This window comes from Ptychodera flava, chromosome 3 (genome assembly GCF_041260155.1).
Source record: "Ptychodera flava strain L36383 chromosome 3, AS_Pfla_20210202, whole genome shotgun sequence".
Lineage (NCBI taxonomy): Eukaryota > Metazoa > Hemichordata > Enteropneusta > Ptychoderidae > Ptychodera > Ptychodera flava.
The window spans coordinates 50401327-50428784 of record NC_091930.1 but is presented as its reverse complement, the minus strand read 5'-3'; the positions used below and the strand labels follow the sequence as shown (position 1 = coordinate 50428784).

The following is a 27458-nucleotide window of genomic DNA, read 5'->3' as shown; positions in this document are numbered from 1 at the left end:
GAGCTGAGACTTTCGTACCTACACTTTGCGTGTTTGGTATTGCAGTTGGCTGCAAAGTGAATGACTTTTCGTATCCGTGGACTTTGACAGAGTCCTGAGTTTATTGGAGACTGCTATGGACTGAGATACATAGTAATTTCTCAGCCTTGACGGAATTTTAGAGTCAGTGCAGTTTGCTCCGAGCTGAGACATTTGATAATTTTTGTACTACACATATATTTCAGATTGCTGCAAAGTGATTGACTTTTTATATCTGTGGACTTTGACAGTCCTGAGTGTATCTGGAGAATGCTACGAACTCAGATAGATCTGTAATTTCTCAGCCTTGACGAAGTTTAACGTCAGTGCAGTTTGCTCAGAGCTGAGACTTTACTAATTTTTGTACCTATACATAGTGTGTCGGATATTGCAGATTGCTGCAAAGTGATTGACTTTTCTTATGTGTGGACTTTCATAGAGTCCTGAGTGTATTGGAGGATGCTGCAGACTGAGACGGATTGGTAATTTTTTTAGCCTAGACGGAGTTTTAACGTTAGTGAAGGTTACTCGGAGCCGAGTCATAGATTGTCGGATATTGCAGATTGCAGCAAAGTGAAACTGAAGACAATAGATAGCCGTGAGCATATTGAAGAATGCTTGGAATTGAGATGATTTCGTCGTTTCTTAACAAAATAGGAGTTTAACGCTATAGTGCAGGTTACTCAGTTCTGAGATAATTAAATAATTTTGTTACACTCATAGCTGGTGCGGTCAGATAGTACAGACTGCTGCAAACTATTTTCGTGTCACAACTACACGCTACTTTAATCTTTTCAAGGTATTCTTGTGTTAACTTTTTTATCTCATAATTAGACGAGCAGCATCGGAAAGTTGGTATCTATTTGAGTCACAATGTATGTCGACTTGTACAATGGAGAGAATGAATGAAAGCCGCGGAGGAGTTTTCTTTAATCTTCGAACACTTCCTTGACAAGTAGTTCACAAAATAACTTCGGAAATTGCGAAAGTGACCTCTATTCGCAAATGACTCTTTACTTTTAGAAATCTCGTGATGTTTTCGTTGTAAATATTTGCTTAATTGCCATGGAGATAATTTTGACCCTCTTATCAAAATTGAAAGTTAAGCTTGTGAACTTCATAAAGTGTCTGTCTGCCGAGCTTTAATAAAATATTAAAACTTTTTGCAGCGGAAAATATGTGTTTAGCAACACCTCTAATATGGCTTTCAGCTGGCGTTTCCTGTCCTGTCAAAATGTTAGTCTTTTTCGTTTTATGTAAGCTTTGGAAACCACAAAATAATAATGATAATAATAATAATAATAATAATAAAATAATAATAATAATAATAATAATAATAATAATAATAATACAGGAAATCAGTACGGAAGAATTTCCTCTCTGCTTTTAGACCGTAACGTACAACTTTTAAAATATCACTGATTAGGTATTTGGTTGTAGAAAATAAATAAATTCCTTTCAGGGGAAAGTTTTCTATTTGGCGACAGGGTTTTTCCTCAGCTTCCTAAAGGGTTGAGAAGAATTTCTGATTACATGAGTGTAAAACATACCGTCTCCAGATCCAATGGAAAGAACACGTAGAGTAGACACATTCTTCATCTTCATCTTATCTATTTGGTTCCTATACATCGCAATCCTTTGGTCGTTAGGAATGGTACGACGATTCCTGTGGTACGCATTGAATCGCGGAAAATAGGCTTCGGTGTCGTTATCAAGATCGCCTACACGTGCCGCCATCTTTACCCTGAAATTGTCAATAGTAAATTTGTTCGTGTTGAAACATTTCAAATTCATATCAAGTTGATAAATACAGACTGTGATACTGCTACAAATGGCATGCTATCTCCATACTAGAGTAATGGAGGGGGAACTCACGTTCTCATAATTCGGATTCTATTAAGTTTAGCGTTTGTATATAGAGAGAGCTGTACGATTTACTTTTTAAGCTACCTAAAGTTATGATACCCCTGAGAATACGTGCGATTGTTTCCCGACGCCATGTCAAATATTGCTATTTCAGATATTATTGTCCATTTTAAAGGCACGTATGCTTGCATGCCAATGCCTTAGAGATACACCACCGTAGATTTCTTGGTGTGTTCTCGAAAGAATTGATGCGATTTCTGCAAGTTCTCCAACAGCAGAACTAGGGAAAGACATCCATGGGTCCTCAGCTCATAAATTTTGCCACTGTTATAGTCGTACCTCGGCGGTGTGAGGAGCGTACTCACTGCTGAGAGGTACTTCGAGATCTTTGACAGAGTAGAGACTCACAGAGTTGTTGGATATCAATGATGGTGGCTTATTACTGAAGTGTAAAGTTTACACATCAGAATGCCCAGCTACCTCCGACTGAAGATAGTGGGTGATTAACCTTTTTTTAAAAAGAAATTGTAGCATCCTAATTAGATTAAATTAGTTAAGCCTCCAATCGACTAGTATTTCTTGATTGGTTCAAATAATTAAAATATTCTTCCCTTCAAGAAATACATTACTAAACTTTCTCTGATAGGACATTGATCATATAAAATTTTACATAATCTGCATAAGTGACATCATCGTTATACAACATTTCCCTTATGTAATCGTCCAAGGGTCCTGTCTGGAATTTAGGTATTGATGATACGAATTCACTCTACTGGCTTGACAATAGATGTCACTAGTACAAGTTTCTACCTGTATCCTTGATACTTAGGTATCAATGACGCAAATACATTGAATGTCCCTGACAACGGAGTTTTAACCAAGATGAAGGAAAATTCGTAATGATCATTAACCCTAGCTTATACAGACTTGGAAAGTTCAGCCGTCTCGTTCACTGACCTTTGTACAGATTCCGAAATTACAATAACAATATCAATAAGCCAAAGAAAATTTAGTCTGTAACACTCCCCTCATTTCAAGGAATGCGTCCCGTATTCGAGTATACTAAAACAATTTAACATACAAGTAAATATTATTGATAAAGTGAATAAGTAAAGTTAATCGCACGAGTAGGTGTGCTGTTACAGTTGTAATCACCACACTTATGGTCAGGAACTTGTAAACATCACGAGGCCGAAGGCCGAGTGATGTTTACAAGTTCCTGACCATAAGTGTGGTGATTACAACTGTAACAGCTCACCTACGAGGTGCGATTAACGACTTATACCACGAAAAACAGGCCAATCTTCTCTAAAATTTGAAAATTACTGTTAATAAATCGTCTACTTTTGATTTGAATACCCACAATGGAATGGAGTGACTCATTGTACGTCGAAAGGTTCACAGAGGTCATTATGCACCTGGCATGCGAGTTGGGGAGAATGACCTATCCCAGACAAGTAGGACAAGGGCTCCGGTCAACTGCAAATCTGCATTTGAATAAGGGCTACAGAGTGGTATAATGCACCTGTGTAGAAGGAAACTGTTTTAGTCTGATTGGTTAAATAAAATGGCTTGCCTTACTCTATCTTATCGGCTATTGGCTAGCGAGAAGGAATTCAATCTGTACATGCATGTGATTGCCTCGTGGATGCATCAGGCTTTCAATGCCATTTTCGTGTTTTCGACTGGTCAAGATGGATCTTGTCAACTTGTCTGATCTGATGACCCAAGAGACTTCCTAGAGTTTCATGGACGGCCATGTAAAAACAACCAAAGTGGATTTTACACGGGCAAACTGCCCTATAAGAGCAGCCGCTACTACGGAGCGCATAAAATCCACGATGTGTACTTCAACTTTATATAAAAAAGTACTGGGCGATGATACCACCGGACGGGATTGTACTATCGATGACCCTTGCCAAGGGATAATCAAGTTCTCATGCCAGAAAATATACGTCTTTACACAAAGCAAATGTGCAAGATTGCTTGGACAGAAGGCCAGCACACTGGACATTCTGGCAAGGTAATTTATTGTTTTACTAAAATATTTACACAAAACGAATTCTGTAAAGTTATAAAATTAAATTCATTGACCAAAACAATTTGTTGTGTGTACGGCAGTATCACAGAATTTCTTTCGACTATTCCACAAACGTTACAAAAAGGCTGTACTTATTTCCATGATATTTGTCACATATGTCTTGTGTTTGATAATTTCAGGTGAATGCGGCAACATCTCTGTACCATCAGGGATTCAATGAGCAGCTTATCAAAGAACAAACAGGTCCCAGATCAGATGACGGTTTACGCGCCTCAAATGTATGTCTACTGCACTACAAAAGCATGTGTCGAATATATTACTATCACCTCCATCTAGTGTTAACTCAGAGGAATCTGTAAGTAAACCAGTTTCTCAAGTTGCGACAAAACAATGTAACAAAACAGACAGGATTGGTCCAACCTAAGAAGACGCCGAATCTAAAGATGGACAGTCTTCATCAACAAATCATGTTGCTTACATTGAGCATGGTCCAAAGAAAGTTGAAATTAAATTATAAATTGTGATGCTATAATATCAGTTGAAAAAATTGTCTTCATTGTGTTATTGAATGTGTGTGGATGCTTTAGACATCTCGACTTGACCTATTGTTCTCATGCAAATTAGTAATCAGTCATACTTTTTTCATATTTAAATGAGTAATCACCACACTATAATTGATATGATAATGATTTTCTTTCATTAAAGTGTGGTGATTACTTATTTACATATGAATAAAAGTGTGACTGATTACTAATTTTGCATAAGAACAATAGGTGTCAGTCATGATTTCAGGGATAAATGGATGGCAAGAACAATAGGTCACATGACCTGGAGTGGTATAAATGCAATAAAAAATACATAATCAATTAAATGTTTGGATAACATACAACATAACTCAAAAAAAAAAATAATAAAATCCATGAAATACATGCTAAGACTAAAGTATAAATGGCATACATATATATAAAGTAAAACAAGATATATATTATAAAACGACTAAAAATACATAAATACCGTCGACGAATAAGATACAATTATAAAAAAAATATGAAATAGATATAAAAATACATACAGATATAAATGCAATTAAAAGAAAGATATGTTTTTGATAAGGAATAAACTAGGTATTCAAAAATCGAGGACACGGATATATGTGTATATATATGGCACCTTAAAGCCCCCACTCAATTATCAGATTTATCTAATATAAATATTATGTACTTGATGAAATATTCAATGGAAAACAAAAGAATGACAAACTGTTAATGGGCTATTGACACATTTACTAATGCGAGAACCTGGGATTGAGAAGGGCGCCTTTAAGAAGTAGATAAATTCATTAATTAATATTCACACATTATTTCTCACTAATAATTATCATACGGGTTCTGATTTAACCCAAATTTCCATAGAAATTCATTATTTTTATGGGGGAGTGCCATACTGTTCAATAGCCACACGCGTGAAATCTTCAGAAGGGCCCGGGGACTCTTCCCTTTTCATAATTGACCCCAAACGTTTACCTTCTTCTTTTATTTTTACTAATTTTTTCTTACTCTTTCTCAATGGATTTCGTCGAGGAAGTGATTGAATTGAGACATTTGGTTCAACTCTTTTATCCATTTTGAAAGGAAAAAAAACAACTTCCTATATAATATTTCCAAGGTTGAACTTAATTTAACTTATTTAATCTAAGTCTGTGTCTGACCTTAGTCAGCGGTACACACCTTGAAGTCACACCCTGATTGTAAACAGTCGAAGTATTTGTAATTTTAGATCTGAATCCAAACAACAAGAAGTGGTTATGTAACTCGCAGGGTCAAGGAATCGGGTCATTCCATTATACACTCAGACATACTGGAGATCTCCATTTATACAAACAAACATACAGTGATTCACGCAAAGTCAACTTCTTTTCACTCATTCACCTGACCGCAGTTCCGAGGCCACCCAAGGTAAAGTTAACTTGTCTAACATACCTGGCTATTACGGGTTTGTCTGCTATTTTTACAGAATGTCTCTTAAGAAGTTCCAACAAAGTATCTTTCATGTTCTCAGCATATTCCCATGTATTTTCTTTATGGAACAACCCTTTCACTTTACCAAATACATGTCATTTACCATTTAATATTTCGATACCGGCTTATCAAAATGTTATCTACTACAGTCACAAAATAAAATCGTTATTGGAGGCAGGTGGGTTTTATCGCTGATTTCTCAATTCATAGTTCAGAGAATGACGGCTTAAACTATTCCCGTCCTTTTAACCTCGTGCTCCTCCCTTCTTGCTGGGGCGTAAAAGTTCTCAATTTCTCTCTCTCCCTTTTGGAAAGCTATTTATAGCAGAATAGCAAATTCAATACAAAATAATTTCTCGAGGTAAGTATTCATTAAACCATCAAATAATTACCACTCACAATACACATCGTTTTCTGTATAAACAAGACTCAAATCAATAATGTCTTAGCTGCTGTACGTCGATGCTTCAACAAGTGCATCCTCAAAATAAAAAATAACACATATAAAATCTTCTCTTACATGAAGTTTCTCCATAACTTCGTACACAAAGAGTCACTTTTACTCGTCGTGACTGTATAAAATTCCCTTTAAATCTCTTAAACTCGGCTTCTAAATAAACTCAAAAATACCAAGACATTATTCTTTTTTTCAAGTACTGTTTACACAGGCAATGCATCAATTACAGAAATATGTTTCGCATCTGAATTCCATAAAACATTAAACATATGAATGATAAAAGTAATTGGCGAATTACAACCAAAGAAATCCAAGTTAATTCAGCAGGTAGGATTACACTACATACAAACATTCATGCTGCTAAGCCGGCCTCATAACGTATATACAGTTGAATCCTTCAACCCATGACTTAATATGGAAATTTTTCATGCTTCAAAAGTCAAAAACGTTCGTCAAACACTTTTTAACTGTTCCATCAAAGAAGAGATCGGAGGCATTTCAATAATTGAACCATAACCGTAAAATACAATATACATCATGAGTCTTCGTGGGTATCGTCTGCTTAGAGTATCTAAGGGATGGACCATTAGACCTTGGGAGGGGGGTGGTCACAATGAAATTGTGAAAATTTTTTTTTCACTATTGTAAATTTCTGAATTTTTTTTTTCCAATTGAGATTAGCTGTGCAAATTTTTTTTTCAGAGTAAATTTTCAGATTTATAATTTTTTTTTAGTTCGTCGTTGTCTGAACATAAAGAGGGCAACGATGTGGTGCCAAGCACCACAAGCGGGCACGCAAGCGGTCACGGAGGGGGGGAGGTCAGGAGAGAGGTGTCCCCCTGCTGCTGTTGGAGTTTTTGAAAAAATAGAGATTAAAATGGTGTTATATGGTGGCACTTGGGGAGTATTTTTGCGGGGGGTGGTCAGGAGGGGGTGTCCCCCTCGTCGTCTGAACATAAAGAGGGCAAAGATGTGGTGCCAAGCACCACAAGCGGCCACACAAGTGGTCACGGAGGGGGGGGATCAGGAGAGGGGTGTCCCCCTGCTGCTGTTGGAGTTTTTGAAAAATAGTGATTAAAATGGTGATATTTGGTGGCACTTGGGGAGTATTTTTGCGGGGGGTGGTCAGGAGGGGCCGTTGGAGCTTTTGAAAAAGAGATTAAAATGGTGTTATTTGGTGGCACTTGGGGAGTATTTTTGCGGGGGAAGGTCATGAGGGGGTGTCCCCCTCCTGCCGTTGGAGCTTTTGAAAAATAGATATTAAAATGGTGTTATTTGGTGGCACTTGGGGAGTATTTTTGCGGGGGGTGGTCAGGAGGGGGTGTCCCCCTCCTGCCGTTGGAGCTTTTGAAAAGTAGAGATTAAAATGGTGTTATTTGGTGCAGTTGGGGAGTATTTTGCAGGGGGTGGTCAGGAGGGGGTGTCCCCCTCCTGCCGTTGGAGCTTTTGAAAAATAGAGATTAAAATGGTGTTATTTGGTGGCACTTTGGGAGCATTTTTTTCGGATTACACATCTTCCTCTGAAACATGGTCTTCTTGCTCCTCAGTAGCTTCCTATAGTTTTGAAAATTGACTATTTTGGTTTCCTGGCTTCCCTTTCTACTGCGTGGTGAAATGCCTACATTCACTCCACCAAACATCATGCGTATCTCATGATTTACAAATGATTTTGACAAGCTGAGAAACTAAAATAAGCTAAATAATATAGTTAAATTTGCATATTTGTGTTTTTAGAGCAATTGTTGCCCTTTTTTGATCAAAACATCTATTTCTCTGTAGCAGCATGTCCAAATTGATTTGATGTGTATAGATGTGTTGAAATTTCAATATTTGTCTTTTTAGGGCAATTTATGCCATTCATGGTCAAAAAATCTGTATTCTCTGAAATGGCTTGTCCAATTTCTTTGAAATTTGCTACACAAAAACGATTATTCATGCAGAGTTATTCAGTATTTGCTATTGAGAAACTTTCAAAGTTCAACCCTTTTGTGTGTTTTTGTGTTGGGATTTGTTGGATAGATGGCATTCTACGTAGTGTATTGTTGAATGTTAAAACATGTGTTGCTGTTGTTTTTTGAGGCTGTTTTTTGAGAAAAAAGAATTGAAAATGCCTTTTAAAAAGCAAAATAATACATAATGACTTGATATGTTGTTTTATCATTATTGACGTGTTTCTACTTGTTCACCCATTCTTGCATTCATCATTGCAATAAAATGCTGGGAAAAAAATGAAACTGATGTGGCCTGCATCTGTTTACCTTGATCTTAAAAGGCAAATACAACTTTCTGTCTTGACAACCATACCATAGTTTCAATGTTTTACCTAGTGTACCTGCTTGGTTTGTACGCAGGAAACAAGTAGAAAACAGGCTCTATAATTTCATAATTTTCAAGTGATCAGAATACAAAAGTCCTGAAAAGATAAGATAATCACAAATTCCAGTATAAGGGATACAGTCACTCTAAATGTATAAATTAGAATTAAAAATGTGCCGGGAGGATGTACTAAAAAATACAGAAAGTTGCTTTCTGTCGGTAAAATCTAAAAAAATTCAAAATTTTAAAGACTTTTGCAGATTTTTTTTACGCCTTTGTCTTCTTATTTATTTTTTTTTTATTTTGCAAACTAGTTTGAAGATTTTTTTTTCCTAACTTTCTGCTCTGAAATTTTTTTTTTCTGTTTTTGACCACCCCCCTCCCAAGATCTAATGGTCCGTCCCTAAAGTTAGTCAGTTATATCATGCATAGAGTCCTTGATTGATGTTTCGAACGTCGATACGTTACTCACGGATATCTTCACTGAAGAGGCCGGTGATGTGCGCATCCGATCGGTCTTCGCCGTCCGGTTCATGCTGATTAGTTTTCCCATTTCGTGGCCACATCATCGGTGTTCTTAGTTGTTCTAAGTCGTTCCTCGAAGTTGATATTTTTCGAACGTCGTCTACTCCCTTAAGCGGAGCCTCCCTTTAAAAGGACGCCACGCTATGGCGGCGTTCACTGCGTAGGTGAACACCAAACAGGCAACACACGGGCACACGCTCCAGAAAATGCCAGTTTTTAGTTTTCCCCGTACGCAAAAACACACACAGACTGCCAAGCGGTCAGCGCAAAGTTGCTGCCGATCGAACTCTGTGGTTATATTCAAAGTCTAACACGACTGGAAGACAATTGTTTAGGAAATTCCAGCGTTTGTGGTAGGGAATCAATGACCGTTGGCGATTTGAACCGACCGTCAATCAAAAGCTTGCATAAACTCTGTTTGCAGGATTAGCAAAATGTGACAAAAGGTTGAGATCAGTTTGTGTGATTAATGTTATAGAAATCAAACATCGTACTGGCCAGGTTTTGACTGGGAGGAGAACTCCACTAATGCGAGAACCTGGGATTGAAAAGTGCGGCTTTAAGCATTACAACTTCCCCGATGCTAACTTGACACCTATTAACGCCTGTTAATCAGATGCGAAAAGCGCCACCTGTATGCATTTCGCGGCGAAGTGTAAATGAAGTTAGTTTGCTCACAGTATTAGTTAATGAGGGGATTATTGACAATGAATTTTCTGGCCAGCATTATGGCAATGCAGACTTTTATTTGATATGCTCACCCTCAAGTCCTCAACACGATACGGACTATAGCTGATCCTTACCTCCATGGGTTGACCCATGGAGCTAGAAAAGGACGTCTCTTGCTTGGAGGAGGGACTGTCACGCGTTGATAAATCGATACCGGTTTTGGCCGTGCAATGTAATAGTACATTGGCACCTGATTATGTGTACCTAGACGTGTATAAATCATCAGTGGTTTATACAGCGGTACAACGTATCGGTGTAAGCATGGAGCCAGATCCGTTTCTAGCTCCATGGTGTAAGACTACCACTTTTTTTTGGCTGAGTGCACCAGCGATGGTCCGCATCAAACAGTACTACAGAAGAAAATTTACACCGCAAATTTCCATGGACTTTTTCCATTTTTTTGAAGTCACATTATACCTGCACTTATCGTGAAGGCTCACTTCTCAGCCGTAAAACATTAGGTTTTCATATCAGTGACGTGTGCATGTGCGCAATTTTAAACAGTGTCGATCGACCTTCTGTGAATGCTAAAACACTTTTTCGAGCCATAGACCCTCGAGGGTCTATGTCTGAGCGTAGCATCAATAACTTGCAATGTAGTAAAGTAACATCCCCGGAAGATTTTATTTTCTGACATTTTGATCCTGCATACCCTCTGTGCTTGTTGATCAAGCAATGAAGCTAACGAGCGTCCTACTGTTCACCATATCCTTGCCCTGAAAACGACTACGAGGCAGATTATTTCAATTTTTCAAATTTCCATGGGAGAGAGTGGATGTAATCAGATAATTTTCTGGAACTCCCAGGCTATGATCACCTCATTCAATCATTACCCGTTTTCCGAACGATCTCTTGATATTGATTTAGTGTGTCACCATCAAAGTTTAACTTTATTACAATGCTGAACTTCTTTCGAGAAACTTAGAAATAAAGATCGATTATTTTTACAATATGTACACGCCAACGAGATGCTATAGCAGGAGCGGAGATTAAACCCAGTTGGTCATGGATGCCTTCTGATCTGAATAAAACGTTGGGTATCTTTAGAGCGGCAGTGTTTCACCATGAAGGCGCGACTTTGCACAATTTTTAAATATCGGATATTTACTATCTAGTATCGAAGGTTGACGATTTCGGGACAAGTATCGATACTAGGCGATACTAGAATGAACTGCGATTGTTTCATGGGAAGCCGCGTCTGTGAAATCGACGATATTTAGGATACCCGATATTTTTTCGGCGATTTGGGGACTCTAATATCGATACTAGAAGATACTAGAATTACTTGCCTTGTGCCTCGGCACGCTGGATCTATATGAAATCTCCGATATATTTATCGGCGATTTGGGGACTCTAATATCGATACTAGACGATACTAGAATGACTTGCCTCGTGCCTCGGCACGCCGGATCTGTGAAATCTCTGATATGTACCCAATATTTATCGGCGATTTGGTGACTCTAACATCGATACTAGTAACATAGGATGGGGATTACGATATTGGCGTTGGTTGCCTTTCAACGACAACTCGCAGTGAGAGACATTCTTGTTTTCGTGAAAATTGTCTTCCTTCAGTGACTGTCGCTCTCACTGTGTTTTTATCTTAGGGGGACTTTTCAAAGTTTACATAATGTGCATGTACCACCGGTTAATTGCAGTTTGTAAGCTCTGTTTAAAAAGGAACGCAGTCCTCGCTTCTAGCGTTTATGCGGCTTATGCTGGCATAATTATGTTTATCTAATTTGAATAGAAAAGGCTAACAACGTAAAAGCGAGGTCTGTAAAAAGCATGCGATTCACTACCAGAGGAATAATTTTGACACCTTTTCATGCTCCATGAATCCATCATGAATGTCCATCAAATGTTGTTTCAACAAATTTTGCAATGTTTTGATGCATTATTTAGACAAAACATGATCTAACCTTTCGCCAAGGGCATTTGGCGAGAGATAAGCAGCATGGACCACGTGATCCACTGCCGTCCCGCAGATAAGATTCAAAATTATGGTGAAGTCACCGTGGTTTAATGACCAGCTCGTAAATACCGTAGCCATGAGCGTTAATCTTACACTTTACACCCTTTGATGCAGCAAATACTGAGTCCAAATCACCACAAATTCAAGTAAATCAAAGTCCGAACCGAAAACCTTTATCTACGACGTCGACTGAAACTTAACATCATTCCGTTCGAGGCCCGCGGCCCCTCATTATCACCATCATAAAAAAATCGGCGTCATCAAGGGACTCTCAATTTTGTATTTTTATATTTTTTGATTCGGATGTAGCTTTACCTACACTTGGCTATTTAAAAATTGAATTCGTTCTCCACTGCTTGATGCAAATGTTCTGCTGGGAGTGTTTGAAGACTGTGTGAAAATCACAATTATCACCTGTGTTGTTTGCTGAATTAGCAACCTCAAGAATGGTACAAATTTTCATTACGATTTTCTTCTGAACGGAAGTCCTTGTCTGATTCAAAACGTTTGATAAAACGATTGTGACTGGCGAGGCTACATCAGGATGCAATGCACTCGAGTCGAATACATAGACAATGTCTCTGTTTTTTCTTGTGAGGTGGGATGAGGTAAGGTATACAGCTGTCGCTATGTCGTCATAAGTACGGACCGAAAGAAAGTAGGAGTTACACTTGTAAAATATGAACTTTAGTAGCAGTCAAGTCTACAAGCTATAGAAGTCGAGCGAAGTCTGCACGCCACGGTCATTCCACTCGCTTTTGTGGAGTGACCGTGCTTACGTCGTTCGATCATTTTCAGCTTTTGTGCTAGGTGTTGGTACAATGAAGCGTCTTTTCAGTTATTTTGTACCGATCTCGCATCGCAATTGCCATGTGGTGTCAGAATTCGAAAATACCATGAAACCATAGTCCCTTGTAGAGGGACTGTGACGAAAATAATATTCAATCAAACTTTACAGGAGAAATAGTCGCGGTTTCCAAACACTGCCTTGCATGCAAATGCTGTTCGAGTCATTTGATTTTGGTATTATCGATGTGTACGTGATTCACACCTTCCGACCGGCATAGCATACTAACTAACCCCGAAATTTCGGGGTTGCATACATGGCTAGTTAGCATCGGCGAAGTTGTAATGGTTATTTGTTGAGCTGTAAGTGTCTTTCATGTTTCACAAATCGGTTCTTACCGGAGTCTTATATCTCGTAGTCGAATTCCGAGCATCATTTTGTCGTTATCGGGTCATTGGTCGTCGTCATTGTAGTCGGCTGCCGGTTTTTGGACGGCTATCGTCAGATAATGTCCATAATGAGTTGTCATATCACAGGGCGTTGTCTACATGTCCGTCCCCAGGGGTGGGTAGGTGTTTCGTTGCATCGCTAATAAAGATATATTCTACCAACCTTTGGTGTTTCGGTCTTAGCACCGCCCTTGACAATCTTGCTTGCTTGACAATCTAACTGAAGACCTATACCTTGCTGGTGCGTTCGTTGTTGACTTTGTCAAATTTAATCCGGTGATAATCTGGTGAGAGCGTCCACAGATGAGTAATTTACCCTTGATTACTTTGGCTAATTAGGCACTCAAACTCATCAGATAATAGACGCAGCATGTTGATAAAACGTATACGCAAGATTGTCAAGGGCAGTGCTAAGTTAAGACTGAAACACCAAAGGTTGGTAGAATATGTCTTTATTAGCGATACAACGAAACACCTACCCACCCCTGGGGACGGACATGTAGACAACGCCCTGTGGTCATATACTGATGTGAGCTTGCTTGTTACCCGTCGGATATCTCCACCAAGTGTTATAGTGTTATCTCGCCGGTCTGGGGAGCGTACTCACCGTGACTGCTGAGAGGTACTTCGAGATCTTTGACAGAGTAGAGACCCACAGAGTTGTTGGATATCAATGATGGTGGCTTATTACTGAAGTGTAAAGTTTACACATCAGAATGCCCAGCTACCTCCGACTGAAGATAGTGGGTGATTATCCTTTTTTTAAAAGAAATTGTAGCATCCTAATTAGATTAAATTAGTTAAGCCTCCAATCGACTAGTATTTCTTGATTGGTTCAAATAATTAAAATATTCTTCCCTTCAAGAAATACATTACTAAACTTTCTCTGATAGGACATTGATCATATAAAATTTTACATAATCTGCATAAGTGACATCATCGTTATACAACATTTCCCTTATGTAATCGTCCCAGGGTCCTGTCTGGAATTTAGGTATTGATGATACGAATTCACTCTACTGCCTTGACAATAGATGTCACTAGTACAAGTAGGATATTTCAAAGTTTGTCTCAGAATTTTTTAAACCTTCTCAAACAATTTTTATGCCGGAAAAACTTCCGGAGCGGTGAATTTAACCCCAGTTAATTTCTTTGAAATTCTGCTAAAAAATCTAAGCACGATAAAAAAATCTGAGACACACTGTGGAAGAGCGTTGTGACAGCTTGCATTCCAGCAACTTTGAGTCAGATGATTTGAAGTATTGAGACAAGATATAGGGAAAACCAATTTTTGAAAGGCTATGCAAATTACCTCTCACGTGATAGATATGTAAACAATGATGACACTTTGGTTACCAAAATGTTGTCCTATATGTAGGCTTTCGGAAAATGTATAATTTACAGGGTTCTGAGCTTATTCACCACCAGAGAATTGTTAGAGTAAAAAAACCAATATCTTGTCTTTGAACCTTAATGCTCGGAGAGCATTTACACAAATTGTAAATCGTTGTCTTGGTATGCAAATACCTTATTTATTTGTCAATGTCTCAAGGGAATGTACGAAGTGCATGTATCGATCCTTTCAATGATGTTTGTGACATTTCTAAGAAATATGTGTATTTTCAACGGTCATTTGTCCTCGTACTAAACACTCACCCCTGATTACTTGACCACACCATGCTGCTTGTCAGAAACACAGTTTTATCAGGGGACTTAGTAATTAAACATCACGCGATGTGGTAATGGCGTAAAATATCGGAATTTCATGAATAGATTACGGAGGAAGTTGAGGTATTGACCCTTTGTTTCCTATCGTTTGTTCCTATTGAAAATATTTATCAAGTTGTGACATGTTCAGCAAAGGTTTGATTCAGGTTTTTTTTTTCAGATACGGACGTTCATAATCAGCTTGCCTATACTTGAACAAATTTATGAATGCAGAACCAAATAATAGAATTTTAATGTTCCCACTTGAAGCTCCACACCAAAAAGCCCGAACTAGTTAACAAACAGAAAGAATGGATATAAAAAATAAAGCAAAAACCAAATACGGACACTGACAAGATGAAGGTTTTCTCCAGTTTTAGTAGATAAGCAAGTGTAAATTAAAAGACAACGTCCGCGCATTTGCTTAGATTTTTTATGGCTGATATATGCGCTTTAATATCTGAGCATTTCTTTTTTATTTTAAAAATAAGAGACACGTTCATCCACAGGGCACAGAAATCAGTCCCCTGGGGTGGGGGAGGGGTGGGGAGCTATAGGTTTTTGTGCAACGGTTTTCTTTATTTGATTTTATTAATTTTGACAGTGATATTTCATATAAAGAGGTCAACTCTAAACCGTCTGACTGCTTTCTTTATTAATACAAGTAATTTTATTAATTTTGACTGTGGTATATCAAATAAAGATTTTGACTGCATACCGTCTGACTGCTTTATATATTACCGACAAGTCCTTATCTCCTCTCCAACTTGTGTCTACACCACTGTAATTGCTCCGGAAACATTGGCAACTTGCTAATCCGCTGTCCGTATCAGCGGATTAATTGATTGAGTCAACATCACAGCCGTCACACACGTAGTGAAATGAGGATTGCGTTTGTCCAACCCAACTTGACATGTATTACTACAATACAGTGGCTCTCTCTTGAGGGACTATGAAAATACTAGTCTTGTAATGCTTATAGTAAATGTATTTTTAGAACGTGTGCTGGCGATGGTGCAGGATTTCAAGGGGCAAGTTAATTATGTGTAGAAGTGGTGGCCACATGTGAAGTGATTGCAGTTTTGCTTCAGTAAATGTGAATTGTTTCCACGATAAATAGTTTGGTTCTACACACAAACTTTGTTGTTTTTATTCATTGTAAAGGACACATAAACTCAACCATAGAGTTGCAAACTCTGACGATTTCTTGTATGTGCTTGGTGTCAGTTATCTCATTGAGACTGGATGCCTGCTTTGGTATAAACAATATCAATATCCCTGCTGTGTTAGCCCGGTATAATCGGCTGCTGGCATCAATTAAAACAATGACTCAACCTACAAAGTGTTGCAGGAAGGTCAATTTTCAGTGTAATACCTTTCAATGTTATTTTTTGTAGCTGCATGTGTTGCAACACTGCGTCATCACCTAGTGATCGAAATTCATACACCTCTTTTCCTCCATTGAAAAAAATAAACAGCCAACATAAACTGTATAAAACACAAAAAAATAAAGAAAGAGTTATGTAATGGATATTAATTTGCATTTCGATGCCTTCAAAACATGTATCATTTGGTTTGAAAGATTAGCATTAAAATGGCGAAGACGAGAATTTCCTGAATAAATTATAGATGGCTACCTTCATGTGTACTTCTACAATCGTCAGTATAAAGGATGTACAACAGAGGAGACAGAACGCAACCCTGAGGAGAACCTGTATTTGTTTGAATGATACTTGACAAAATACCATTGACAAACACCCTTTGTGATCTATTTGTAAGAAAGTCAATAATCCAAAGTACAAGTTGATTGCTAAAATTAAATTTTAAAGAGTTTTTCTGCAAGGATGTGGGGTTGGATTGTATTGAAAGCAGTGGAGAAATCTGCGAAAAGAATTCTTGCATGAGCACCTGTTTTTCTAAGTGCTAGTACAGTGTATTGAGAATGAAAAGCTTACCATCTTCAACACCTTTTCCCGGTCGATATGCAAATTGTAGGGGGTCAAGTTTGTTGCCAACCTTTGTAAGAATAATTATGAGCTGCTAACGAGGTATTTGGTCAGGGCAATAAGCCCCCGCGTTGGCGATCGGCAGAACAAATTAATGAAGGGGATTAGGGAGGGCAATTAACAGATATAGACTGTTTTCTTTGAAATACTATTAACAGATAGCTAGGGTAAAGTAATAGGCACACACTAGACACAGGTAAGGCTTGTATAATGAAAAAAAAAAGTTCAATACAAGACATTTATTGATCATATTCATAATTTCTAGACGAATATTGCTCGCCGGACCCTGTGGTGGTTAATGAGCTCAGAACCCCTGTTAATTATTTATTTTTGAAAAGCCTAGATATAGGGCAACATTTTTGTTACAATAGTGTCACCATTGTTTACATAACTATCACGTGACAGGTAATTTGCATAACCTTTCAAAATCGGTTTTCCTATGTTTTGTTTCAATGCTTTGAGATATGTGGCTGAAATTTGTGTGAATGCAAGCTGCTCTTAGGATATTTCAAAGTTTGTCTCAGAATTTTTTAAACCTTCTCAAACAATTTTTATGCCGGAAAAACTTCCGGAGCGGTGAATTTAACCCAGTTAATTTCTTTGAAATTCTGCTAAAAAATCTAAGCAAGATAAAAAAATCTGAGACACACTGTGGAAAAGCGTTGTGACAGCTTGCATTCCAGCAACTTTGAGTCAGATAATTTGAAGTATTGAGACAAGATATAGGGAAAACCAATTTTTGAAAGGCTATGCAAATTACCTCTCACGTGATAGATATGTAAACAATGATGACACTGTGGTTACCAAAATGTTGTCCTATATGTAGGCTTTCGGAAAATGTATAATTTACAGGGTTCTGAGCTTATTCACCACCAGAGAATTGTTAGAGTAAAAAAACCAATATCTTGTCTTTGAACCTTAATGCTCGGAGAGCATTTACACAAATTGTAAATCGTTGTCTTGGTATGCAAATACCTTATTTATTTGTCAATGTCTCAAGGGAATGTACGAAGTGTGTGTATCGATCCTTTCAATGATGTTTGTGACATTTCTAAGAAATACGTGTATTTTCTGTCAACGGTCATTTGTCCTCGTACTGAACACTCACCCCTGATTACTTGACCACACCCTGCTGCTTGTCAGAAACACAGTTTTATCAGGGGACTTAGTAATTAAACATCACGCGATGTGGTAATGGCGTAAAATATCGGGAATTTCATGAATAGATTAGGGAGGAAGTTGAGGTATTGACCCTTTGTTTCCTATCGTTTGTTCCTATTGAAAATATTTATCAAGTTGTGACATGTTTAGCAAAGGTTTGATTCAGGTTTTTTTTTCAGATACGGACGTTCATAATCAGCTTGCCTATTCTTGAACAAATTTATGAATGCAGAACCAAATAATATAATTTTAATGTTCCCACTTGAAGCTCCACACCAAAAAGCCCGAACTAGTTAACAAACAGAAAGAATGGATATAAAAAATAAAGCAAAAACCAAATACGGACACTGACAAGATGAAGGTTTTCTCCAGTTTTAGTAGATAAGCAAGTGTAAATTAAAAGACAACGTCCGCGCATTTGCCTAGATTTTTTACGGCTGATTATGCGCCTTAATATCTGAGCATTTCTTTTTCATTTTAAAAATAAGAGACACGTTCATCCACAGGGCACAGAAATCAGTCCCCTGGGGTGGGGGAAGGGTGGGGAGCGATAGGTTTTTGTGCAACGGTTTTCTTTATTTGATTTTATTAATTTTGACAGTGATATTTCATATAAAGAGGTCAACTCTAAACCGTCTGACTGCTTTCTTTATTAATACAAGTAATTTTATTAATTGACTGTGGTATATCAAATAAAGATTTTGACTGCATACCGTCTGACTGCTTTATATATTACCGACAACTCCTTATCTCCTCTCCAACTTGTGTATACACCACTGTAATTGCTCCGAAAACATTGGCAACTTGCTAATCCGCTGTCCGTATCAGCGGATTAATTGATTGAGTCAACATCACAGCCGTCACACACGTAGTGAAAGGATTGCGTTTGTCCAACCTAACTTGACGTGTATTACTACAATACAGTGGCTCTCTCTTGAGGGACCGTGAAAATACTAGTCTTGTAATGCTTAATGTATTTTTAGAACGTGTGCTGGCGATGGTGCAGGATTTCAAGGGGCAAGTTAATTATGTGTAGAAGTGGTGGCCACATGTGAAGTGATTGCAGTTTTGCTTCAGTAAATGTGAATTGTTTCCACGATAAATAGTTTGGTTCTACACACAAACTTTGTTGTTTTTATTCATTGTAAAGGACACATAAACTCAACCATAGAGTTGCAAACTCTGACGATTTCTTGTATGTGCTTGGTGTCAGTTATCTCATTGAGACTGGATGCCTGCTTTGGTATAAACAATATCAATATCCCTGCTGTGTTAGCCCGGTATAATCGGCTGCTGGCATCAATTAAAACAATGACTCAACCTACAAAGTGTTGCAGGAAGGTCAATTTCAGTGTAATACCTTTCAATGTTATTTTTTGTAGCTGCATGTGTTGCAACACTGCGTCATCACCTAGTGATCAAATTCATACACCTCTTTTCTCCATTGAAAAAAATAAACAGCCAACATAAACTGTATAAAACACAAAAAAATAAAGAAAGAGTTATGTAATGGATATTAATTTGCATTTCGATGCCTTCAAAACATGTATCATTTGGTTTGAAAGATTAGCATTAAAATGGCAAAGACGAGAATTTCCTGAATAAATTATCGTCTTTGTTTCCCATTATTTTCATACAGCAAGGTAGCATTTACGTTGTTTTAGTATGTACAGTGTCGACTGCGTGGTCGAACTTTTGACGAGGGTTAAAGGTCAATCAATCGTCCTTTAATTTACTCTATACTTTTTCTTTACTTTTTCTTTAAAATTTCATATTTACCACATATCTGATGCACTCTCCGTACGGTTGGATGAAAAGTTTTGAGCTTAACTATGAGGGAGCGATGCCAGATCAATGAAGTTGGTTCGCATTTATTTCAGCTCTTCAGATGACGACCTAGAAAAGGACAAACTATCAAGGGAGAGTACTATTCTATTCTATTGAGGCAGTTACGGAAGGCTATAAAAAACGACGCGGAAAGTTGAGAAAGGTGTCTTATTCCATCAGCACAATTTTCCACCCAACAAGTCAGTCATTTCCATGGCAACAGTGCGTGACTGCGGCTTCAAACTCGTTCCACACCCACCATATTCCCCTGACCTAGCACCCCAAGACTTTCATATCTTTCCCAACATGAAGAAACAGTTACCTGGAAAGCATTTGACGATGATGACGTAATATCTGCAGTTCAGAACTTTTTTGACGACAAAGATGAAACCTTCTAAAACGCCGGGACGCAAGCCCTGAAGCACCGCAAGGGGGACTATATTGAAAAGTAAATAGCATAGAAACTCATTCCGGTAGTACTTCATAGATGGGTTCAAAACTGTTCATCCAACCCTCGTATAGCATACACTGTCAAATACGGATCATGATAATACGCAGATTCTCCTTTTAGATACGAGTGCGATATCATGACCTTTGAACCTTATTAGTATGGGTAATCGCCTTCCTTTTGGCTATTGACTCAGTGCTAAAGCTGATCTTATGTCGGCATAGTTTTTGGAACAGCCCTGTTAAAGCCCCCACTCAATTATCAGATTTATCTAATATAAATATTAATTACTTGATGAAATATTCCATGGAAAACAAAAGAATGACAAACTGTTAATGGGCTATTGACACATTCGCTAATGCGAGAGCCTGTATTTCGCCTGCCTCACAAGTCAGACGATATATGGAAACCGATACCACGTCTTCTTCAAAATTTTCCATCCGTAATTGAATCACTGTAAAGGTCGAAGACAGCGGCTGACTTTTGACATTGTTGTCAATAGGTAGTCGTCATTTTTTTACAGCTTCGGGGAGTCGGAAGAATCAGAACTCGTCACTCAAAAAAAAAAAGATTAAGAGCTACAGAGTGGTGCTCAAATGTGGAGAGGAAGATAGAGGCTATTCAACTTTTTGGGGGGTATGCGAAAGCGCTTAGTGAAGATATAATATGATACAAATACAGCAGAAATAAGGTCGAAGGGATCCTGGTCATGTACCATTTTGGTAAAACGGTTTACTGCCATTCCTAAATGTCCACCATATATCAGACGTCTAGTTTTATTGGCTGGCTCCAAAGTAGATTTGCGCATAATTAATTACCGTACAGGATGTCTTGCCATAGACGTATAAGAAACATTCAGCGCTTTTCCTCCGATTTTTACAGCATCGCTTGAGCAATAAACATGTGTCGACTTCTTTTCCATTCTGAAATGCAAGGGAAATAGCTTATCGCCAACAATAAAAAACCCACACAATTCACAGCGTAGATTAAAGGCGGAGCCTCCCTTTAAAAGGACGCCACGCTATGGCGGCGTTTCACTGCGTAGGTGAACACCAAACAGGCAACACACGGGCACACGCTCCAGAAAATGCCAGTTTTTAGTTTTCCCCGTACGCAAAAACACACACAGACTGCCAAGCGGTCAGCGCAAAGTTGCTGCCGATCGAACTCTGTGGTTATATTCAAAGTCTAACACGACTGGAAGACAATTTTTTAGGAAATTCGAGCGTTTGTGGTAGGGAATCAATGACCGTTGGCGATTTGAACCGACCGTCAATCAAAAGCTTGCATAAACTCTGTTTGCAGGATTAGCAAAATGTGACAAAAGGTTGAGATCAGTTTGTGTAATTAATGTTATAGAAATCAAACATCGTACTGGCCAAGTGTTTGACTGGGAGGAGAACTCCACTAATGCGAGAACCTGGGATTGAAAAGTGCGGCTTTAATGAAAATTCATGTTGGTTGTGTGAACAGATACAAACAATGCTAGGTTCCTGACCGAAAGTCAGCATTCAACCGTAACAGTAGCTGTTATGTACCAAACGATGCCGTGTCACAAAAAGTATTTGCATAAAAATGATATTAAGAGTATTATTATATACTGCGCACAGTTGCTGTACTCTTTCACGTCAATCCGATGTCACGATCATGTTCACGCGACTTTGGGAGAGTCATAAACTTACAATGGAGAAAATCGGCATTTTTGGATAGCTTGAGTGCGGTCAAAAATGGAAATATTGCTACGCTTTTGTTTTTCGTGTTCCAATGATTGTTCCTATCGTCAACACTGGGTCATTATTAACTTTTCTTTTAGCTAGATTCGATGATGCAGACTTTCGGTTAAGAACTATGCAGAGTTCAATGTCTGTCATATAAAGCCATGTTTTCAATATTGCTCCCTCCATGATTTCTAGGACCACATTCCGTTTCCGGTAGTCCATACCCAACGTTCGGTACTGAGTATGCGCCCTATATGCGGTATCCAATTTTTTTCAACTGCATCACAGGTAATAAACTATTGGAATAAATTGGTGTAGACAGCAATCAACAAAATGTATGAAACTGACCAGTGTGTGGTTAATATGAAAACCAGAGATCCAAGACCGCCACTTTAGGGAAGGGACAATGCTGAATACCTAATTCTGGCATTTGTTGTCGTTTACATTGAGTATTTACATGGTGTTTCTCCTTTGTTTACCTTTGAATTTGTTTTATTATGATGGCTAATCTGCTTTAGATATAGCGGATAAATATCCCGCAACTTTGAGAAAGAGAACAAAATATATTTACCCAACTATACTTGGATTGAAAAAAGGGCTTATTCGGCTTTCATATAAAGTTCAAAAATTCTATACGAAGATCTCAAGAGAGCTCGTCTTTGTGTCACCGCTACTGCCGTTGGTGGAGGGACTATGATTTAATGCTGTAAAAGCATTGGATGTGAGCAACCGATGTGAACAACAGTAAATCTTCCGAAACTAAATCTTTCCTCCTTAGTTGCTACAGAAAAACACAGGCGTCACATAGAGACACACAGAGACACAAAGACATATAAAATTATATAATATAGAAGTATAAAAAACAATATTAAACATGTATATGGATACATATATTTATATACGTATATACATATGTGTATATATTATATGGCATATATATGTATATGTATATATATATATATATATATATATATATATATATATATATATATATATATATATATATATATATATATATATATATATAGAACAAAGCAGGTCAAGACGCACCAACTCAGGACACCAAGCTTTTCATTTATAAAATTTATTACACCGACGTTTCGTGGGAGTAATCCCACTTTATCAAGGTTAAAACAATCTGAAATAAAATAACAACGACAAACTTAAAGTAAAATACACATGCTAAAAAAGATTGAATCATACAGAGACTGGAAAACGTGTAAAAGTTAAAAATAAAAATTGGCGCCAACTTACAAAAAAGCCGAGCAGAAAACTGCTCCGCTTTCCTTCAAACCCAGGAGTGGAATGGTCAAAGTGTGGGTATTGTTTCAAAACAACGTCAAGGCTTATTTATACTTGAAAGACATTTGCATATTAAAGTGTAGGAAAGGTGGCAGTGCAAACCACACAGAAATGACGTACTAAAAATATCCGACTCTAAAAATACAGCTCAAACAGGTGAAAGTATGAACCGTGGACAATAGCGTACATCCAAGGACACTTATGTAACAACTGAAATTCTACAATACATCAAACTAGAACAGTTACAAAGAAAACTAAAAAAGAAATACTGCTGAAAGAGTGATGCCTACTAAAAATCGTCAAAATGAAATGAAGAAAGAGCTCTAAAATCTGCTTACACATCTAGAATTTTTGTGGTGTCTCTCTGTTCAAACCCTGAGGATACATTGTGTTGAGTTGAAATATCCACTTGGACTCTGTGAAATTTCTGGAGAATTTGTCATCTTTGTGTACCTTTTCAAGAATTACAACTTTCATATTTTTGACGGAGTGGTTAGATGAATTAAAATGTTGGCTCACGAACATTGCAGGATTATTAGGGTCAGACTTATTAGATTTAATCATACTCCTGTTCCAGCCATTCTATATCTGATTTTATTCTTGGTTTGTCCAACATATTGACACATGCATTTATCACAGTAGATACAGTATATAACATTCTCAGTTTTACAATTATAATTCCCTTTTATTTGAAATATTTTTCCATTATGGATATTAGTCATTTTGTCCGTTTTTACCATATGTGAACACATTATTTTACATTTACTATCTCCACATGGTCCTGAACCATAATTTATATTGTCACTACGTTTCAATGTTAATTTATGTCTAACAATGAGTTGACCAAGGTTTGCGCACACTCTTTGTGAAATAAGAGGTGGGTGGGGCACGACTTCACGCATTCTTTTGGAAATTTTTAATATATCTTGGTGTTTTTTGGCCATTTCTTTTATATTTGGGCGCAGAGGATGAAAGTCACTGACCCATGCTACTCTCTTTGTTGTCTTAGGTTTGTTATATTGAAGAAAATGTGTCCTAGGTTTATTACGAACCTTCTCTATGATTTCAATTATCTTATTTTTATTATATCCTGATTTAACCAATTTATCTTGAAACTCTTCTATTCGCTGATCAAACCATTTGTCTAGGGAACAAATGCGTCTCAGTCTTATGGTACCACTGTAGATAATGCTGTTGAATATATGCTTGGGGTGAAAAGAGGATGGAGGCAGATATCTACCGCTATCGGTTGGTTTAATATATAGATCTGTCTCTACTCTTCCATTAATTAGACTGGTGGACATATTCAGAAAATGTTGCATTTTTGTTCCGTATTCTAAAGTAAATTTGATTGACGGGTGAATGCTATGAGGAAAGTGTGATAAGTTTGGAGTCTATTTTCACCAAGTGTCCAAATACCGTACAAATCATCAATGAAACGTTTAAGAAAGTCTGCTTGATCTTTATAAACACTTGTTTTTCTCCAAAACCAGCTCATAAATATGTTAGCATACATGGGTGCAAAGGGAGTACCCATGGCTGTACCATGTGTTTGAAGGTAGTACTCTTCACAGAATTCAAAGTAGTTATTTTGAAGGATGATATCTGCTAGATCAATGATATCATTGATGTTTTTGTCATTTAAATTAGAGCAGGTTTTGAAAGCATGTTTTAATGCTTCTAATCCTTCTTTACGGGGAATATTAGGATAGAGGCTCACCACGTCAAGACTAAAAAGAATGGTATTGTCTGGCAAGTTTGACAGCTGTGATGCATTATAATGGTGCAAATGATTCAGAAAATCGGTGGAATCTTTGACCAACTCTACACAGTATATTGGCACGATATTCATGAGTTGATAGTGAAGCCAGAGCGAGGCTCTACGAGTGGGACTATTGATCTGTGAGATTATTGCTCGTATGGGTGGTTTAACGTCAACCGTGATGTCTGGATTTTTCAATTTATGCCATTTAGCAAGCCCATGAATATAAGGAGTTTTAATGTTATCATTGTGGCAAATAGCTAACTTCTCTGTATCTGAAATTGTAGAATTGTGATGCATTTTATCTGCTTGTTGAACAATTTTCGCATGAACTGTGGGTGTAAAATCTGTACTCATCTTTTTGTAAAATTTTGTATCTGATAAGTGTTCCTTCATGACTTCAATGTAATTCTGTCTATTCCATACAATAACTGAACCACCCTTATCTATCTTACTGATATATATGGACTGGTCATTTCTAAGCTTATTGATTTCTTTTCTTTGTTCAGTTGTGATATTGTCATTGTGTTTAGAATATTTACTTTTACCTGTGGGATCATACTGTAAAATCTCATCCAATTGAATTTCACAGTATTTGTCCAGCATGGGATCTCTGCCCGTAGGTGGTGTCCATTTACTTTCAATTCTCAGTTCTTTTGTAGCTCTCGTGAGGCAGTGTCAGAGTTATTTTCACGATCAAAGAAGAATTCTCTAAGTCGTAAGCGACGATGATATAGCTGTGTGTCGTTATGAACTTCCATTTATCCCATGTTTTGGGCACTGGTATGAATCCCAACCCGTTACTTAATAGTGATCTAGTTGCTGTAGAAAGTTCCTTACCGCTGATGTTGACGATCGAGTTTTCATTTGTTGCTATTATTGCCTTCTTGACCATATTTTTTCTTGCTCGTTTCTTCTGTTTTCTAATGTTCTTGTCATATCTACGATTTTTCTTCTTGGCAGATGTATTACTTCTCTGTATGGATTTCTGATCGGGTAGTTGTTGAGCCGTTCTTGGCGTAGTCTTCTTGTGGGACACAACAGATGCCAGAGACGCAAACTTGTGTTTGTGTATTCTGTTAAGTTTTATCTCAGTGTTTCTCACTTGATTCTGTAGCTGTTTATTCAAGCGACGATAAGTGCGGTTACCTGTATTCTCTTTGAGTTTCTTTCGTAAGTTTTGTGTTCTTGTTTGAAGTTTTGGTTCTAGTTCGTGTTTGTAGAATGAAATAAGCATATCTTGTAACTTTGTCGATGTTTCACGTAAAGTGCAATGCCATTTATAGTTCAAATTCGAATTCTGCAGAGGCGGCTTTTTGAATATAACGAGACCTGATGGTACTTTCTCTTCCGATCGGCATTGTTGCAAATAAGTTAAATGCGATTTGTAACGAATAAGTCTGTCCGTTGTATATATATATATATATATATATATATATATATATATATATATATATATATATATATATATATATATATATATATATATATTGTTACGTGCAAAAAAAAACGAAAAGAAGATGAACTCAGCAGTTTCCATGTAAAACGATATTTATTACTAAAATAAAACTAATTGCTAAGTCAGGGATAGCATACAAACTGTCAAAGTGTACAGACTACTTATCTCAGCTGGGACGACAAAGCTCCAGTCTCAGAGTTGTAACAGTCAGTCGGATGAATGGACAGTCCTTTGGCTTGCAGGCTTGAAGTTGCACAAAGTCCACAGTATAAATCCAGCGTGGCAGTGAAGGTCTTGAAAAGTCTTGAAATTAATACAGCTGGAGTTTCCAAAGACTCTAAGTAACACGGAAGAGACTTGATCCCAAATGTCTGACTGGAAGGTGTGCACGTCCCTATTTATACCTATGTGCTTACATAAGAGCATATAAGAACAATCTAGAACTTTTATTGACATGCTAATTATACTGTTCTAAAATTATCTCTCTTGCACAACTAACTAAATTTCCAGAACATTCCAAACATGATTAATTGAATTCAAGGTTGTGAGGTCGTTAAGGGCAGTGACCTTGAGAATGTTCTAGACTAATTAAACTCAGGTCATGATGAGTGTGGAGGAAAATGACATACATAAATATATATATATATATAATATATATATATATATATATATATATATATATATATATATATATATATATATATATATTTGTATATATATGTATATATGTATATATATATATATATATATATATATATATATATATATATATATATATATATATATATATATATATATATATATATATATAATCGACATCCCAAGTTTGAGCTAATGAAGGTTACACCCACAAATACGACTTCAGCTGCCATGCAAACCTAATTTAT

At 37.3% G+C, this 27458-nt stretch overlaps 1 protein-coding gene across 2 annotated transcripts in view; it reads right to left on the bottom strand.

Annotated features, from left to right (window-relative positions):
• LOC139130232 (uncharacterized) overlaps positions 1–13970 on the bottom strand; it is a 37349-nt gene extending 23379 nt beyond the window's left edge. The window contains exons 1-3 of one of the 2 annotated variants that reach the window (XM_070695982.1): positions 13789–13930; positions 13131–13227; positions 1569–1762 (exon numbers count right to left, since the gene is read on the bottom strand). In XM_070695982.1, the coding sequence (XP_070552083.1) occupies positions 1569–1762; positions 13131–13168 (232 nt within the window). In that variant the 5' untranslated portion in view covers positions 13169–13227; positions 13789–13930. Of the gene's footprint in view, positions 1–1568; positions 1763–13130; positions 13228–13788 lie in introns of both variants that reach the window. The other variant, XR_011551824.1, reaches the window with a different exon arrangement.
• Positions 13971–27458: the final 13488 nt, after the last annotated feature.